General features: G+C 42.3%; 1 protein-coding gene across 1 annotated transcript; it reads right to left on the bottom strand.

Moving 5' to 3' along the window:
• Positions 1 to 9,193: 9,193 nt before the first annotated feature.
• LOC146812852 (taste receptor type 2 member 40-like) lies at positions 9,194 to 10,126 on the bottom strand. Its single transcript, XM_085615214.1, has one exon. It carries the CDS (start codon positions 10,124 to 10,126, stop codon positions 9,194 to 9,196), a length of 933 nt encoding a protein of 310 aa, XP_085471340.1.
• Positions 10,127 to 17,611: the final 7,485 nt, after the last annotated feature.

Below are 17,611 nucleotides of genomic sequence, written 5' to 3'. Positions count from 1 at the left end.
GAATAAAAAAGGAGGGACAAGGATAAAAAATAACTACTTAGAAGCAAGGAGTTTTAATGGACACTGAAACAAACATGTGAAAAGCAGTGGGCGGGCTGTAAACCCACAAAGTATGTACAACATGTCTCAGAGGGACAGTGTAAGCGCTGTCTAGGCTCGACCTAAAAAATAGTGTCACTTTACTCAAACACATGCAGTTTATATAGCATGAAATTGGCCCAGAGGCGTGGAAGTGCTTTACATGAGCACCAGATAACATTACAGATGGTCAGACTCATTTTTTTTGGCTCCTATAGATTAATGATTTGCCCAGAATCACAGGATGTTGAGCTGATGCTGGGACTTAAACCGGGTTTTATGGCAGGCAAAGGAGAACAGCAGAGACTAATTTGCATGGAAATGCATGTTCCATGCAGGGGAGGGAGACAAAACAAATGAAGAGTCCCCTTGCTGTCTCTCACCAACAGCTCTAGTCCTTTCCCCAGCCCCAGTCCCCTCCAAAGCCTGTGCTAATAGCTTCCCATCAGCAGCTCTTCAAGGCCTTTGTCACACCTGGATAGAGGCAGAGGGCAGGCATGCCTCATGCTTTGACAGCTGTGTCTTTCTGCCTGTCACAATGCGTCAGACTGACCTTATTGTGATGGACACAAAAAAACTAGCCCACCAACAAGCCTCAACTACAGGCCCGTCAGCTGGTGGCTGATTGCCCGCCTTGCCAAAACGAAGCTGCCAACATGACATGTGTAAGAACATAGTCCCCACCACTGCAGATGTCAGGCATGTCTGACTATGCAGGGACTTGAGTCATCAGATCAAATTGGGGTCCTTCACAGGAGGAGAGCCTGTTCCAAAATTTAGAAATCTCCTCCAGGGAAAGGGAAAACACACCAGATATGCACCAGCACCATTGGGGTGATTGTAGTCTTGTTAGCTACTGGCTAATTTATAAAGGTGCATGCTTTCATTTTAAAATACATAAATACATATGTTGCAGCACAGTGTGGAGCCCTCAAAGGTGGTGGGCCTCTCACTCCCCTTCTGAAAGACCTGCCTGTTTAAAATAGTGGCAGTGACAAAAATATGCTGCAGTACATTAAACTGGATGAAAATGAGTCTTGCCAGTATACATTTGTACATAAATTGCAAGAATGTTTAGGGAATACTATTTTTACAGGTAGACAAATATTGACAGGATGGCTTTTAGGAACCATGTGCACATGAGCTCATTTCTGTGCAAGCAGAACCACTGGTTGAGGGTAGACTGAGAAGCTGCACCACCCAAAAGCAGCCGAGATGTGGCGCAGGTGTTCACTGTTGCACATAACCATTAGTTCCAGGACACAGCATGCCCTGTCTGTGCCAGTGCAAACCTTCAATCTCTTAAAAGAGAGAAGCAGGGAGAACCCGGTGGCTTTAAATTTGCTTCCTGAAAGTCGCTCTTGTCACAGTGGCAGTGGTAAAGGTTGAAAATCAGATCCTGCATGCCACAGTCATTACACACAGTTAAAGGCAAGACAGAGGTATAGTCTGTTTTTACAGGCTTTTATTTGTGGTGTAGAAATGTAGTTCAGATCACCTAAGCATATCTTGGGGTTGAATCACAACTGCAGTCTAATTTGTAGCCATTTCAACCAAAGACATCAGAACCTATTGATTAGTGAAAACTTTAGATAGGATCTTTGAAAGCTCGGCAGCCTCAAATAGGACTCAAGAATATGTTAGTTTTAGCCCCGATTGAGATTAGGTGATGATTGAAAGCCTCATATTTCTGGAGGAAATTCTAAATGAAGATGATCAACTGCTGGATTCCTCTGCCAAACAGCCCCTGTTGTGGAAAAAAGATGCTGTCTATTCTCCTCCAGATTAAGCATTATAATGGTGTTATTTGTAAATGGCTAATGTTCTTCCAGTGGACCCACAATCTGCGTGAACCCCCATTAGGCACTGATCTGAACAGGAATGAAAACTGTAGGTCTTACGTCTGCTGCTGATAGTAAATACACAGGACACAGGCCTCCAAGGTTGACTGCTGGGTGCTACAAGACAGGTATTCCCTCCACCGCAGAGTATGGATGCAGATATAAGGGGGGCCTAGGCCATATATGATGCTTTTTCATGGGCATGTTCCCTTTAATATCATCTACAAAACCTCCCTGTGATAAAATTGTTTCTGTAAACATTATGCTATAGACCCTAGTGATCTCATCTCACAGGTGATTGTGCAGATAGATGCAGTTACTGTGGGGTTCATTCATTATTTGGCGTGCGGACTGTCAATGGATGTCCGATCCTCCACTTCCCTAGCAAAGGACTGCTACCATATCTAGAAATCTGTGTCCATCTCAAAGGCATCTATGTGGCTTGGGTTTACCTACTGATCCAGGTGTGCTTGGAAGGCACAGTTGAGTGAAGAGCGATCCCTACGTTTTTTCCCTGATAGGCATTCTTTTATCTGAAGCAAATTCTTAAAGAGAAAACTGTTTCCATAAGAAAAGAAATCAGTTACCCTGAAGTGCCAGGAATTTGCTACCTAAGTGTAAATGCCACTGTTTAATTTCTCTGTACTCGTCCATCAGATATTGCATGGCAGATTGGCAAAACATTCTACAGATGGGCTCGCACCCTTAACAGGATGATGCAGCTGTGACATGGCAGCCCTGTGGTGGATGAGCTACCAGGTCAGAAGTTTCTGACAGTGGAGTCATGTCTCTACTACCCGAAACTCAGTGCTTCTCTTAATCTAAATCCAAAGGTGGGATGGCGACTTTGGTATGATGGCAGCTTTGTCACTTTAGGGCATGGCTCTCTCTCCACCCTATTATGTATGATGCCACAAGTCACCGGAGTGTTCGCCATTATTATGAGGTGAATGAGAACAGGGCACGTGTGGCCATGGATTCTTTTAGGAGGAAGTGCTGTACACAGCCCAATGGAGGCAGACCAACATATATCCCGTAGAGTGAACTGGTGGCCTGGTGGGCTCCCTGGTCAGGACCTGGTGTGAGGGAATTATTTTCCAGGTGTGTGTATGAAATATGCCTATAGGCTAGATATTCTGTGAGGTTGAGAGATATTGTTTTGATATTTGTTTGTCTTGTGGAAACCTTTTTTGACACTGGCACTTTTTATAGCCCAGATTGCAACTCAATGGAAGGCCCTGTATTTTTTCGACTCCTGTGAGCATAACAGAACTTTAAGGGGATCCCAATAGTTGGGCAAATAGACATCATGTTCACCAAAATGCCATAATTCTTGACCTTCTGAGGTGAAAGGCAGAATGCCTTCAGACCTTGGAGCCAACCTGATGCAGGCGACTTGAGAAAAGAGCAGTAAATTGGGAGGCTAGGTAGGCCCCCAACCCTTTGCATCTGTTAGGCACTAAATTACTTTCCTACCTTCAGTTCGCGGTGTGTGCAGTACCCAGTTCTGTTAGTCTCCCCTGCACACCCCTAGATGTCTAGGATTAACTATCACAAGCAACTTAGGAAATGTCCTTTTCCATGTAGTGGTTAATTGGGAAAAGCTAATCCTCAAAAGTGATCCATAGGCTAGCATTATCGCTTCAATGAGACAATTTTACTGACCTTATTTGGTGGATGTAAAGAGCTATAGGGGACACAGTGAAAAAGAGGTAGGGAGAGTCGGGTGCTTGGCAAGAGGACTTACAAAAAAGCGACACTTGATATCTTTGCCTATTCCATCCACAACCACCTGTGTGATGCAGAGCCATTAGGTATCATGGTGTGTGGTGCAAGTGTGCCCAGGGGACTGGAGCAAGACCTCTGTGAACAGCTTTAGATTCTACATTTAGAAACAGTGTTTACTGCCACAAATGTATACTGCAGAGTGACAGAGAATGACACATACAGAAACATAGCAAACCTTTGTACTGCAATTCTTGCAAAGGAGAACTCAAGCTACATTATTAAAGAACACCCAAGAAGTCATATATCCAGAAGACATGGACAATTCAGATCTGTTATAAATCCTCCTTGAAAAAATCCACAAGTACCAGGAAGAATCTCCATCACGGTCATCAAATTCATAGAATGCAAAATGAAGTCACTTAGTTGAAAGCTCCTGCTTACCTAAGTACCAGAGAAATAGCAGTGGTATGAAGAAAAAACTGGGTCCGAATATGCCCTAAATAAAGTCAGCAACATAGGCATATTGGCAGAAACACAAAGACTAAAAAGGAGTTAAATATGAATTAAAAGAGCACATTTATATTAATCAGTGTCCTTACAACTAAAAAGAGAATATGATATAGGAAAAATCAAAAACTTGACATTTGTTGTTTGTCTTTAGGTTTCAAAAACTAATTTGGACCAAAATATCACACTAATGTTTGTCGCGTCTTATGTCAATTTATGAATTTAGCATACATTTATTGTGAACAAATTAAAAAAATCATACTAGGCAATTTATACATCACTTTATTAGCTTGAAAAAGCAGATTTTGTACTGCACAAGAATAAATAATACACGAAAAGTCAACAGTGCACCTTTTAACGAATAACTGCGTATTATTTATGTATGAAGTGCAATCTAAAAAAGAGTATTCATGTTACCATAAACAAACTAAAATATACATTAGTTAGATATGTACTCAATACATATGATCAATATTTCAATAGTCATTCAGTAAACAACACAACAACACATACATAGACCAAAGCAAGAGTTTCTGAAATTCAATTCGTTTTTACTCTGTTGTATAAATCAACCAAATATTTAGCAAATATTAACAGGACTGACCAACCATAAAACACATAAAACATGAGACAATTAGTGACTGGACATACTTAATGACATAGTGTTGACCACACATGGCCCGGATGTAAAAATCCCTTTTTTTGCACTTACAGGCCGCCATTCCTACTTTTTGTCCTGATGAAGACCCGCTCTAGATGCTTAAAAACTGGCACTACTTCATAGGGTCGAAACGTCGACGTTGCTCACTCAACTGGTCCACGCAATCCCACAATTAGAACTAGGAAAATTATATCCTGTTGTGGTTTATGCTCTTGAGTTTGGACCCTCTTTGAAAAACTGTGTCCATCACTGTATATATATGATATATGTTATATGTGAATTTGTGGTCAACACTATGTCATTAAGTATGTCCAGTCACTAATTGTCTCATGTTTTATGTGTTTTATGGTTGGTCAGTCCTGTTAATATTTTGCTAAATATTTGGTTGATTTATACAACAGAGTAAAAACGAATTGAATTTCAGAAACTCTTGCTTTGGTCTATGTGTGTGTTGTTGTGTTGTTTACTGAATGACTATTGAAATATTGATCATATGTATTGAGTACATATCTAACTAAGGTTAGGTGATTCCCAACAGAACCATTGTTTTTTGTTTCGTTAAAATGCCCAGGTTCTGAGGGTTACTGGGTTGCCCCATTATCTTTAATGGTTAAAATATACATTATACAATAAAATGAAAAGAAAGAACAAGCAACCCACTCCTTCTTACAAATTAATGGTAATCCATTGCTTTCAGTGAAAACGATATATATGCAGATAGAGTGAGACCCCTGACACTATCTGGGATGCCCCAAAAGGACCTACTCCCCAGATACTGCTCACCTTATGTGTCCCCCAGGGTGTAGTAGCTGCCAACTGCAGACTATAAACTCAAATGAAGGGAGATGACACAGACACATTGCTGTGTCAGTGGGCCTTGGAGAGATGAGGCGTTTCCTATTGTGAGGGTTATTGACTGGTAAAGCAGCAGGGGGGACTCTTGGGGGACTCTTCACGGCATCGTTGAGGGGCAGGCAACTCCACAGTGAAGGCCTTGCTCTGGTCACACATACAATCGTGCGGTACTCCACTCCTCCACCCCCTTGGTAAAAACACGCACACATTATTCACTGTTACCCACCTATAATTCTATAAATATTTACCTGTCCCAGAGTCGTTTTGGAAAAAAATACCTTTAAAATGTTCTTAATTTAAAATCTCCTAAAGACAGGGCAAAGATAATTTTAGCCAAGACAACTTAAAAAAATAAATACACTTATTGAATAGGGTCTGTGACAACTTGCCCTTTGACCCTTACTCCACTAAAAGGGGCACACAAAATAAAGATCTGCTCAGAGGAAACTCACAAGTTGATGCTCCTTTCAGACTCTCTCTTCTCAATAACTTTTTTCACCTGACGTTTGCACTAATAGGACTGCTAATAGGACTGCCTGCCTCCTTCGCAATTCTTATTTTCCTTCTTCCTGTGAGACTAGAGGAAGGGCCAGTTTGACAAACACGTAAATACAAAATCCTCACCTCTCTGTTGACCGGAGATGTAAAAGGAGAGAGGTGGCAGCCATGGCCTGTGCAGGTAAGAACGGTGGGGCCAGGTGGGGAGGTGGGGGGGTTACGACAGACGAGGGAAATTGATTATTTAATTTTCCCTCGTGGTCGTCTGTCGAATCTCCCCCAACCAGGCCCCACTGCATCACCCTCTTACCTGCATGGGCCACTGCTGAGAGGTGGATTCAGTGGGAGCCAACAGGGCACAACTCACTTGGGGGAGCCGGTAATGCCTCATTAAACAATCTGCAAAAACATTAACCCTTTGCCGCGTAGGTAGTAGCTGGTAATGCCTCACTAACCAAACTGCTAAAGCATTAACCCTTTGCTGTGCAGGGTACAGCCAGTAAGGCCTCTCTAAACAAACTACTAAACATTAACCCTTTGCTGTGCAGGGTACAGCCCATAAGGCCTCTCTAAATAAACTACTAAACATTAACCCTTTGCTGTGCAGTGAGCAGTCGGTAATACCTCACTAAACAAACTACTACACAAACCCTTTGCTGTGCAGGAGAAAGTTCAATGACTTGCCTGTACATTTGGGCACTAAAAGAAACATCAACATTATAGCAATACCCTACAGAGTACTGTGTACCGTTAGTAACGTGTATTTTCGTAATCGAAAGCTAGGGAAATATTAACTATACATGCTGAGTTGTATCTTCTTCTACTGCCACTGATTGGATTGTGGGACAGCATGATGAGCCTGGCAGCCTATCACACACATCATTTTCAAAACCGTATTTCGTTACCTAGGAATGCGAATAATATTGACTATTTATGAAGAGAACGCTACAAACTGGAATGCTTTATACACTTAATTAACAAATGTTATAACATGAGTTCCATTCTGTTCATTGCAAATAAATATATCTGATGCACACAGCCTGAAATTCTGACATGGCCCAGGCCCAGCTAAAATTAGTTCACAACAGCCATTTAAATAATAGAAGCTGGTCAGCAGAAACAGGCACCAATCCCAGGAAGAGGGCGGAGTCACTTCCTTCTAGCACATGCCCGTCACATGCTAGGTTCCACAACTGCTGTATATTTGACATGCTCTAACTCCATAGCAGTTTTTTTCCATTTAAGTGCTGCTCTATCACCTTCACTGCACTTCTTCTTTCTTATTTTTCTTCCCAGTCCTTGATTAACTTTGAGTATATTTCATTGATGTACCACCGGCTCAGGACTTACTATAGCCTTATAGCCCGCTGCTGAGGGCTATGCTGGTTGTAAAAGGCCCTGAACCCGAGTTATATTGCTTAAGTGAGGGCCTTTAACAACCTGTATAGCCTGAGGCAGGAAACCAATAGGCTATTAGAATATTCCACCCCCTGAGGGTGGAATATTGTAAATTTAAAAGGGATAAACAGGAAGACACACATTGGAATGTTGGAGCAGAAGACTTACACCAGCCATTAAAAGCCGGAACCATTATAAGCCTGAAGCCACTCCACTGTCTTTAATGGGGCACTCAACATTCCAATTTTTTAATGTACAGATGATTTAAGATTTGTAGGTATAGATTGGCATAATATGTTTAAAACCAAGAGTAATTTCATGATTATGATGCACAAGTGTATAGAGGACACAAATAAAGCTTTCTTTCATAAAGTTATATAATGTTAGCATATAAAATAAATCAAGTTTGACAAAGCTAATGTTCTTCAAATCTCTAGCTTCCATGCCGTTTAAAACCCATGCCCCAGTCTCAATATTGTTTACTTTACAACAATTCCCAATTCTTTTCTGCATCCCCTATTTTTTGCCTGCAATCGATTGAATCACTAAATAATAGTTATACAGTGATGAAAATTACATAATTGTTTCCACATTTTGCAAAGTTATGCAATGTTACTCTTTTAGCACAAAATGTACTCTACTAGTATTCTATTTATGCAAGGGAGTACGCCCTGTAAGAAGGCACGCTGGATGCTCGTGGGCAAATGGTTGAAATAGGAAACTACCCTTGCTGGCACTGCTACCACGACAACCAATATTCTGCAAGCAAAAAGTTTTAAAAAACTGCGAAATGCTATTTTTTTGAGTAATTTTACGAATGATGTGTAATAAGAAATGTGAGAATTTTACAAATATCCACTGCATAATTACATTCTCATTCGGGCTACTGAGATCCAATTTTGAATGTAGTTAGAACAATGACCCCCATGTACTACATGTTTTAAATCACTTCTGAAACTTGACATGGGGCTTGATTGAGTTCTTTGTCAGTCATTGTATGATGTCCATCTTGATGTTCTTTGGTGACCCCAAGGATTTACTTCCGCTTATAACTCCACAGCAATGTCTTGTCACTCTGGGGCATTCAACCTATCTCACAGTCTTGTAAAGAGGGAATCAGTTCCCTTAACCAGGTTTCCAAAATAAAAAAATATAGTTAATAAGCGGAGTTTGCCTTGTTTGTCTTGCTCTTGAAGTTGCTCTACAAGGCCTCAGTTGGCTGGGCCTTTTTTGTGTGAACACTAATTTTGGCTTTCGCAGGCAGCCCAAAGGATCTACAGTAAGGTAACCTGTAACAAGCCCATGTCTTCAATTCCATAACCTGTAGCATAAACTGTTGGGGCACTATTTAAACTTTAGAGTAAGTTGACTTCATTTTGGTATCCACAAACTGCACTTTTCTAGTAACTTACACTTTTGTAGTACGTCCCTATCTCCATTAATTTTAATAGGAGGATGTTGCAGTAAAATTTGAAGGCCATGTGTAGTGATGAACTTACTACAAAAGAGTAAATTACAACAAAAGTGTAAGTTAATTTGTAGGTGTGAGTTAGTACAAAAGCGTAGTTTGTGAACATCGAAAAGAAGTAAACTTACTGAAAAATGTAAACTTACTCAAAAGTGTAAGTTACCTTTGCGAACCAGGTTCTGTATGTTGACGAATACAGAAAGTTTTCAGTGTTGCAGTTTTCAACTTGGGATTCCCCAAGATGAGGATCAGGGAGTTAATGAAGGGATATGGATTACATCCAAATCCAGAAACATATAATTTGTAAGACATTACATCTCCACCGTCATCTGTTAAAACCGTAATCAAAGCAAGGTCGAAGACAATGTAGAGAACCAGCAAGGATAAGGTGGTTGTTGCTGCATTGACATGGGCCTCCAGGCTGGGAGCCCCGTTAATGCCCAACATGTTTTGCCGCATCTGTTGGATGTGTCTGTAGAGAGATGTGAGGATCAGCACAGATGCAATTACTATCACTATCAGAGGCACAACGCATATTGTGGTAGACATCAAGATCCTGTTCCAAAGGCTGTTTTCACGAAGTGTGCCTTCAAAGGGGGTGTTTGTAGTAGTGGAATTATCTGTATGTTTCTTCCTCATGTACCAAATTCCAGGGAGGTTGATGACTAAAGATGCCAGTACAGAACCAAGGAGAAGCCAGGGAACCATGGCAGAGATTCTTAGCTTTAGGCGTGTGCAGAGCACATGTGAGAAGTTGACAATTCTGATGCAGTAGAAGACACATAGCCAGGTGTTGATCCAGAAGTTGGAGGAAACAAGGAAGGGAAAAAGCATAAAAAAACTCTTCCAAATGCTGTCTCTATTGTATACCTCTTCCCAGAGGAAACGGATCAGTAAACTTGCTGAGCAACAACTCTGCAGAGGAATATTGGTCAACGCCACCCCCAGCAGGAGGAGATCACTTGATGTTGGCAGGCGTCTACTCCTGGCGCACTGAGTTGAGATTACAGCTGCCATAAATGTGTTGGTGGTGATGCCCATCAAAAGTCCAATACTGATAACAATCAGGTAAAATAGGTCGAATTGAGACATTCTTGCAAAAGACGTTGTCTAACTGTGCACTTTCCTGCTCTAAGTGGTGTCCTGAGCCCAAGGAATATGTATTTATCCCATACTTCGTTTTTAGACAGGATTTAAAGAAACTGTATCTTTACTAATATTGGGATATCAGTTCACGTGTCCTCTTAGAAACAAAGAGAGTTGAAAGTGATGAACAGACAGCTTCATTGTCTACAGGCACTGCTTTGTGTGTGCAAGGTATGATCGGAGAAGCCAACAATACCTTTTCTGGCACGGTGAAGGTCAGTCGGCAGAGAATTACCGGCACTTGATTGCACTGCTGGATGGTTCCTATTCAAGGTGGCTATCTAAGTACCAATCTTAACAGAGTCTCCTTTTGAAGATCCAAAAAAGAGAGGGTAGTTTATTAGTTAAGTGGGAAGACTGTCTCTTTTTCTCTGTGTAAGGCTTCCCTCTAAACAGTGCCACTCCTTTAGCCAAGGTGCAGGGCTGGTTCCTCTTTAAAAGGCATCTGTAAGTTATGCAATTTACGTCAAGAGACAGTGAATTTTACTCCATGTCTCCTCCCCTCCTTTGCCTGCACTGTTCGTTTGGTTCCTTCCCTGCATCTAGCTGCTGCTCTCCTCTCCTTGATTTCATCTGTGTTAGTTTGTTCCTTAATACCTTACACAGCTCTCTTTACCTCCTCCCTCTTTCTACTCCCTATGTTGCTGGATAGATCAGATTTCAAAATGTATTTTGCAGAAATTGGAGAACCCGCAAGCCACTTACCATTTGCACATGTGGTGGTGGGAGAGGGGAGGGTAATGGTGCTCTGGATCAACAGCATCGGGATACCTCATTTATTTATGGTGAAGCCTCAATGTATGATACTTTATATTAAGATAAACTTATGAATCGCATCTAGCTGCAGGGAGGTCTCTATAGCACCACCACCTTCTACAAGATCTCTTGTATCAGTAGGTAGTGTTCTCATGTCTTATAAATATCACCTACTTTATGAGTTGCTGTCACTTGGACAGTGAATATTACCATGAGATGACTGTCAAATGCCTAAGTGGAATCTCCAAATCCTACAAGAAAGTTCTCCAATGAGAGTGAAGGGCAATTATGCCCACTTTCCAGGCTACTAATGCAATTCAAATATATACTTGAGGGTTTTGGTGAGTTCCATGATTCCACCCAAAAAGTGAAGGTATAAGAGGGCATGCCCAACATTACCACTGGTACCTTGTAATGCTAGAACTGTAAACAATAATGTTTCTCTAGGTTTCATTCTAACAAAACACATTATAACATTTCCATAACATTTGGTAACCTATCCATCTGCAGCTCTATGTTTGGGAGTCTTGAGTTAAATATCCCCATCTCAATTAATTGTACATATCATTTTTAAGAAGAATTCAAGTGAAAAAAGCAGGGACCAGGCAATAAACAAGGGATTTAGCAAAAAGTCATTGGATTTTCCGTACAAAAGTGAGTAGAGTCGATCATCAGTCCAATATGCGGGTAATTAAAACAACAGCAAGAGTAGGTCCCTGACCGTTCATCTCCCAGCTGACATGCTTTTGTTTTGACTACCACACTTTGGATTGATGATCAACTCTACTGTACGTGCTTTTTCATCACCAATCTCGTAACTTTTTGGTCAGAGAGATTTTGCTCTAATTACTGAGGCAGAGTAGTCTTACGGTCAGACTATTAAAGGATTGAATATACATTTTTTCAAATACAGAAGTGTCTATGCCTATAATATTGGACTTCAACACTAATACTTTAACTCAACTTGCAGGCTCTCCTTTTGTGGCACTGGCACACTTTTTAACTGGAGCACCTTATGTCACTGTGCATTTCGACACCTCACCTAATTAGAATTGAATTACTCCTGTGAATGATTACTCTTGTGTATACACTTGAGAACAAATATTGATTGTGCTATAGCACACCTTTGTAGCCTGATCCCTGGAATGTTTGATTGAGTCCTTTTTAACAATTGCATGAACCAATAAATTATATTGGGATATTTAAGTCGAGACTAACCAATGCCCAGTCCCATATGGGTGGGTACCATATGTAATGCAAATGTACTAATGATTTTTCTTCAAGCGAATCCTTGTGAGCCCTTGTTGTTCTGATTCTACCAAAAGCATGTTTTAGTTTTTCCCTCCCTTCATTGACTCCTGCAGTCACAGAAAGCCACTTTGAACAAGTGTTGGCAAGGTGGTGCCTACAGTCCGTGCTGCAGCTTTCATGCTGCAGTAGCTTCAGGAGGGAGGTGGAATATATCTAGCTCTCTATCAAGATCCAGCAGAGCTGGGAAGCTCACCTATTTCATCGTATATGCCGCCTCTGTGCTCTGAGGGCAGCTGTCTCCTTTTTAAAAAAAAATTCTTTTAGAGTTTTATAAAGCGGGAACTAAACCTGAGGTTATCAGAGCGCTTTACATGAGCACCAGTTTCGATACAAATGGACACATTCATTTTTGTTAGTCACAGGGAGATGAAGTGATTTGCTCAAAATCACAGGATGTTGAGCTTCCAGGCCGAGACTTGAACCCGGTTCCCCAGCTTCAAAGTCGACCGCTCTAGCCGTAAGGCTACTTCCTCTCCTTGACAGCACCCAGAGTGCTCGAGGTGCAGGCAGTCACTACCAGTTCTAAACAATCTTATTGGCAAAAAGGCACTGCCTGAGATTATTTCAGCAGACTGACCATTGTTTGTAACTAGGACATCTAGCCAACTCTGACCATTGTGTGAATAGGGTATGTTGTGTGACCTGTGATCACTGAACATCCAGGTATGTCGGTTGCATTAGAGCTACGACGCATGGAGGTATACAGAGAAGAACTGGGGTTGGTGGTACTTGTTGGATGTTCAGGACTAGATGTGATGAGTGAAGTATAACAGGAACAGGAGATTATGAGAGCAGACCCTGGGAGGAGAGGGCATATATCAAATAGATGGAGAATGTGGTTTTCAGACTTTATATCATCTCAGGCAGGTGATCCATCTTATGTTAAATATCATGCAATTGATTTTGAGTATTGTATAAACAGTTCATGCTCTGCTCAGTAGTAAGTGGCTGTAGTTATAAGAGGTGGGCAGTCACGCCTCATACGTGAATCATGCCTATGGGTAGTTGAGTTCTTCAGTGGAGATTCATGTGACATCTATGTGTTGTGGTGTAATTGGACTGGCCTTTCTTGTGGGCTACGGATTTGGCCCTTGCCTCCATTTTGGTTTGAATCAGTGCAGAGATGGCTCCCTTCCAGGTAATAATGCAGACTTCCTTGGCATTATATTGTCTAGTTTCATCCACTAAGGGGTGGGTGGGTGATAATGGAGGGATGGAGGAGTTGGGGAGGATAACCTAGTGATGTCTTATTTGGTAGGTATGTTAAGCATGGTATTCGTGCTAATGTTCCTAGTTTTAGGAGTGTTACACACGTAATCCAAGCTTGCACAAAAAAGACGCAACATATATACGCCGTGGTACCTCTGTGTCACCGGGATGCGTTGGTTGCGTTGTTCAAAGCCCTTTAAAGTTAGTGGAGTACGGAAAAAGGACAGGAAACTACAAATCCCATGAGTCCTTTGCGATATGATGTTGTCTACATTCTAAGCCCCACGGAAGAGGAAATAAAGACCAATTTTGTGGTAAATGCGGGGCAGAATATTCGTTTGTCGAGCTGATTTCTACTCGTCGGATGAAGCTGCGAGTGGTATCTCGGGAAGGGTGCGGGCGCACCGACCCTCTGCTTTTGTTCAGCTGGTCTCTTTGTGAAGGCGAAAGGATAGCCTTCATTTGGTGCTATTTCTGGCTGCTTTTGTTTCGCTCTAAATCACTGGGGAAATCCTTCCGACAAAACATTTCGTTTCCTACCTGATATCAGGGGTGCATTTCTTGGCTTATTCGTGTCTGTGATAGCTTCGCTATACTACATATCTGTGAGATGTGTTTATACCAACATGACAATCAATAACGGTTGAACCTACAGTTGCTATGGTCAGGCTAAGACTTTGCCGGCCAATTTGATCGTGGTAGAACAGTTTTGTGAGTTACAAAATAGGAGTTATTATTATTTAAGGAAGGTATGTGAATTTGTATGGCGTTCTATGGATTACATCTAAGCTACTGTGTGAAATATATCATTGATTTTGGATTGGGGAAAAATACTTTTTACATGCCAAGATGATAAGGCCATGTATGCTCATTGTGAGAAGTTGGCCTGGCATATGCTGGTCACTAGTTATAGTGGCCACCTTGCACCTGTCCAATTCGACTCTTATGGTAGATAGGTTTAAGACAACCTTTTAAAGAAAGCTATCCTAGTGGTAGCTGTGGAGAGCAGCCTTCAGGCTAAGTCTCTGAGGAATGTAAAGCAGCTTGTTTTACCTTATAATCTCTTGAATTACCAAATGAAAGGACACCACACCGGTATATATATCAAATATATATGTATTTATTTAAAGACACACTCTACTAATCTCTTTATGAGATTAGAAGCCAGGTATACATTCAAATGTCAACAGTTCTCAATAAATTAAGCACAAATATGGCTGGAGCCCTAGGGGCGTACCAGACCATATACTAAAAAAATGGGTTAACAAAGTCGACTTGCAAAATGACGAGGCCTTGGGAATCACTGGGGCTTCACTACTGCAGAGTTAGCAGGTAAGTAACAAGCCCACGGGAGACGCGTGCAGTGTCTAAACACAGCCGTGGGTTTCCTATTGGTTACAATAGAGCAAGTCGCGGTTTGTATTTTAAAGTTTTAGGGCATTTCAAGGAAGTCAACAAGCAAGCCACTTACAAGGTAAGTATTTCGAGGGCCAACACATACTTGGGCACCGGAGTGCACGAGTTACCTCACCCAGGGAAGCCGGGTGCATAGGTGTCTTTTGGTATCGGGTCGAGGTGCTGTTTTCAATGGAGATCAATGAAGACTTGCTGCTTGCGACAACTGGAGAGGTGTCCGCTGGAATCCGAAGGTGGATTGAAGATGAAGAGGACCTGAAAATTGAATGGACAGTGTTCAAAGTCACTTGCCAGTGACAGGTGGCCAGCAAGATGGATACCACAGATGTTGCGTTGATTCAGGTCGTCGATGGTGTTTTGACTCTTCGCTCACGAGGTCCAGGAGGGATCGACGATGACCAGCAGCTGGATTCAGAGTGTCCCACAACTTCTGCAGCTGATGACGGTATCGGCAACCGGAATGGAGCCAATAAGCCTTGGCAACTGCAAGTCTCGTGTAGATTGAAGATAGTCGATGATGCAGACCAGCAAGGTCTGATGGACTCACCCAGCAAGGGTAAGTGAGGGCAGGCCTGGAGCAGCCAGAAGAGCCCTTTGAGTCAATGAAAAAGTCTTTGGGGGACCCACTAGCCAAAGGGCAAGTGATCGCGAAGACACCGCCACAGGAAAAGTTTCACAGGAGCCCACGGTCACTCGGGACGGGGTAGGCTGCTGATTTTTGTACAAGACCTGCTAGGGGCTTGGGCCACAAATGCTCCAAAGCACAAGTTCGTAGAACGTTGTTTAGCATTTGCACTCGACAATAGTGTACGTAGAGCGTCGTCCAGGGTTATCTGAATTGCATTGGCAATGCTTGCTATCTTTTAGTGAAGATATGGGAGGGACTAGCTCTATGACCACTCCTCTAGGAGGGTCAGGGTAGTGGGTGGTTACACCCACTTCCCTTTGTCCAGTTACGCGCCAGAGCAGGGGCAGGTAGCCCCTGAACCGGTTGGAGCTGGGATATGCACAGAGGAGCCTACTGCTCCCCCAGTGCAGAACTTCAAAGCACTCTAAGAGTGCACCCACCCAGCTCCAATACACTAAATCCTGTCTGGGAGGTGGTGACACCTTCCTGTGACAGGATGCTTTTTGTTGGGCTTCCTCCACTGCGAGTTTCGGTCAGCAGCAGGAGGGCAGCCCAGTGTCTGTGCTGGTGGCATCCATTTTGTGATGCCAGGGCTCTTTGAGATTTCTACCGGTTAGTACAGTGGGTACATGTCATCCCCTCTAGAAGGGTGGGATCATACTCTCACACCAGATACTGGTGTGGGGGTATGATTCCAAGTTGTTTGACACCAAACACGACATGTTTTGATTCCAAAGTTAGCATTTACCGCAAGGTTATAATGCACTTAAGAGTATATGGTTTAACCACATCCACAAACAGCAGCAGAGAATAGACTCTGCCAGCTGCAGAGGGTTCCTGCTCATGCAGAATCACCCCCTCACATAGTAAACCAAGCACCCTGCCCTCAGGATTGATAGGGCTTGCAATAGGGGTGGCTGATAGGTTTATATGTGTGTGTATGGTGAGATATAGGAACCTATACCTCAGTGAGGAGTGCTAACACTACCTCACACAGGCTGCAGTAGCAGGCCTGTGGTGTCAGATTGAGAATGCTTCCCAGGGGTGGCATAATACATGCTGCAGCCCCTGGTAGGCCTGGGAAATACCAATGCCCTAAGTACCTAAGGTACCATATAGTAGGGGCTCATAAGGTACCACAGTATCCAATCACTGGTGCATCTAATATGCACACCAAGTTGTTTAGAGAGCTCAGTGAGACTGGGGCCCTGATTAGCAGGGACCCAGCCAAACTATAGCCAGAAACCAGTGTATACATCAGAAAAAAAGTGGGGGCAACAGAAGTACAGATCCTACTCTCCTACACTCATCATTATTTAATCACGTTTCTCTCTGGGGTATATGAGTCCTGGATATTGGTTGATACCCTGAGATGTTGGATGCATGAAATCTTTTGGTAGGTACTAAAGATATAATCAGTGATGTAAGTTCCTTTGTGATGGAAAATGTTTTTGGAAATATAATAAGTGTCTTTTCATATTTCAGCCCTGTCCCCAAAGAAAGACTCCATAGTCTCGTACTATACAGATATGCCAAATAATATCTAGAACTTATGCTAGGGTGATGATATTTTCTTTGACAGGTAATGAAGGAATTAGCTGGAGATTATTATTCTACAATGTGTAACATTGAGTTAAAACATATGTTGTTTTTTCTTTTACAGGTCACCTTAAGCTTTTGTACTTTCATAGCAATTCGGAATTAAGGCGGTCGAGAGGTGGACCAAATGCGCATCGAACGAACTGTGAGGAAAAATTGATCACATGATCGCAACAGGTAGAAAGATTCAGGGCCTTCATGGTATCAAACAATGTCATGAAGATACTGAGGATTCAAGCATGATCTTTTCATGCTCATATATGGTGATTTGTAGCACACATTTCTAGTTATGGTAAACAGAGATAGCATGATTTTCCCACGAGGGATGTTCATGTTCTTTGAGCCTCAGAAGTAAAAGCATATAGCATCGCTCCATAAAGGTATGTCGTAGGCAAGCTATAGAATTTATCAGTGATTAAGGTTTCCTGGCTTGCCAGCAGTCCTTCCGTTTGTGGGATATGAGGGTAAATTAGGATAAGCCTCACTTTTGGGGGGAAACATATAGAGGTGAA

Source organism: Triturus cristatus, chromosome 7, assembly GCF_964204655.1.
Source record: "Triturus cristatus chromosome 7, aTriCri1.1, whole genome shotgun sequence".
Lineage (NCBI taxonomy): Eukaryota > Metazoa > Chordata > Amphibia > Caudata > Salamandridae > Triturus > Triturus cristatus.
Note: the sequence above shows the minus strand (reverse complement) of the source record. Positions and strands in the feature narration are given on the sequence as shown.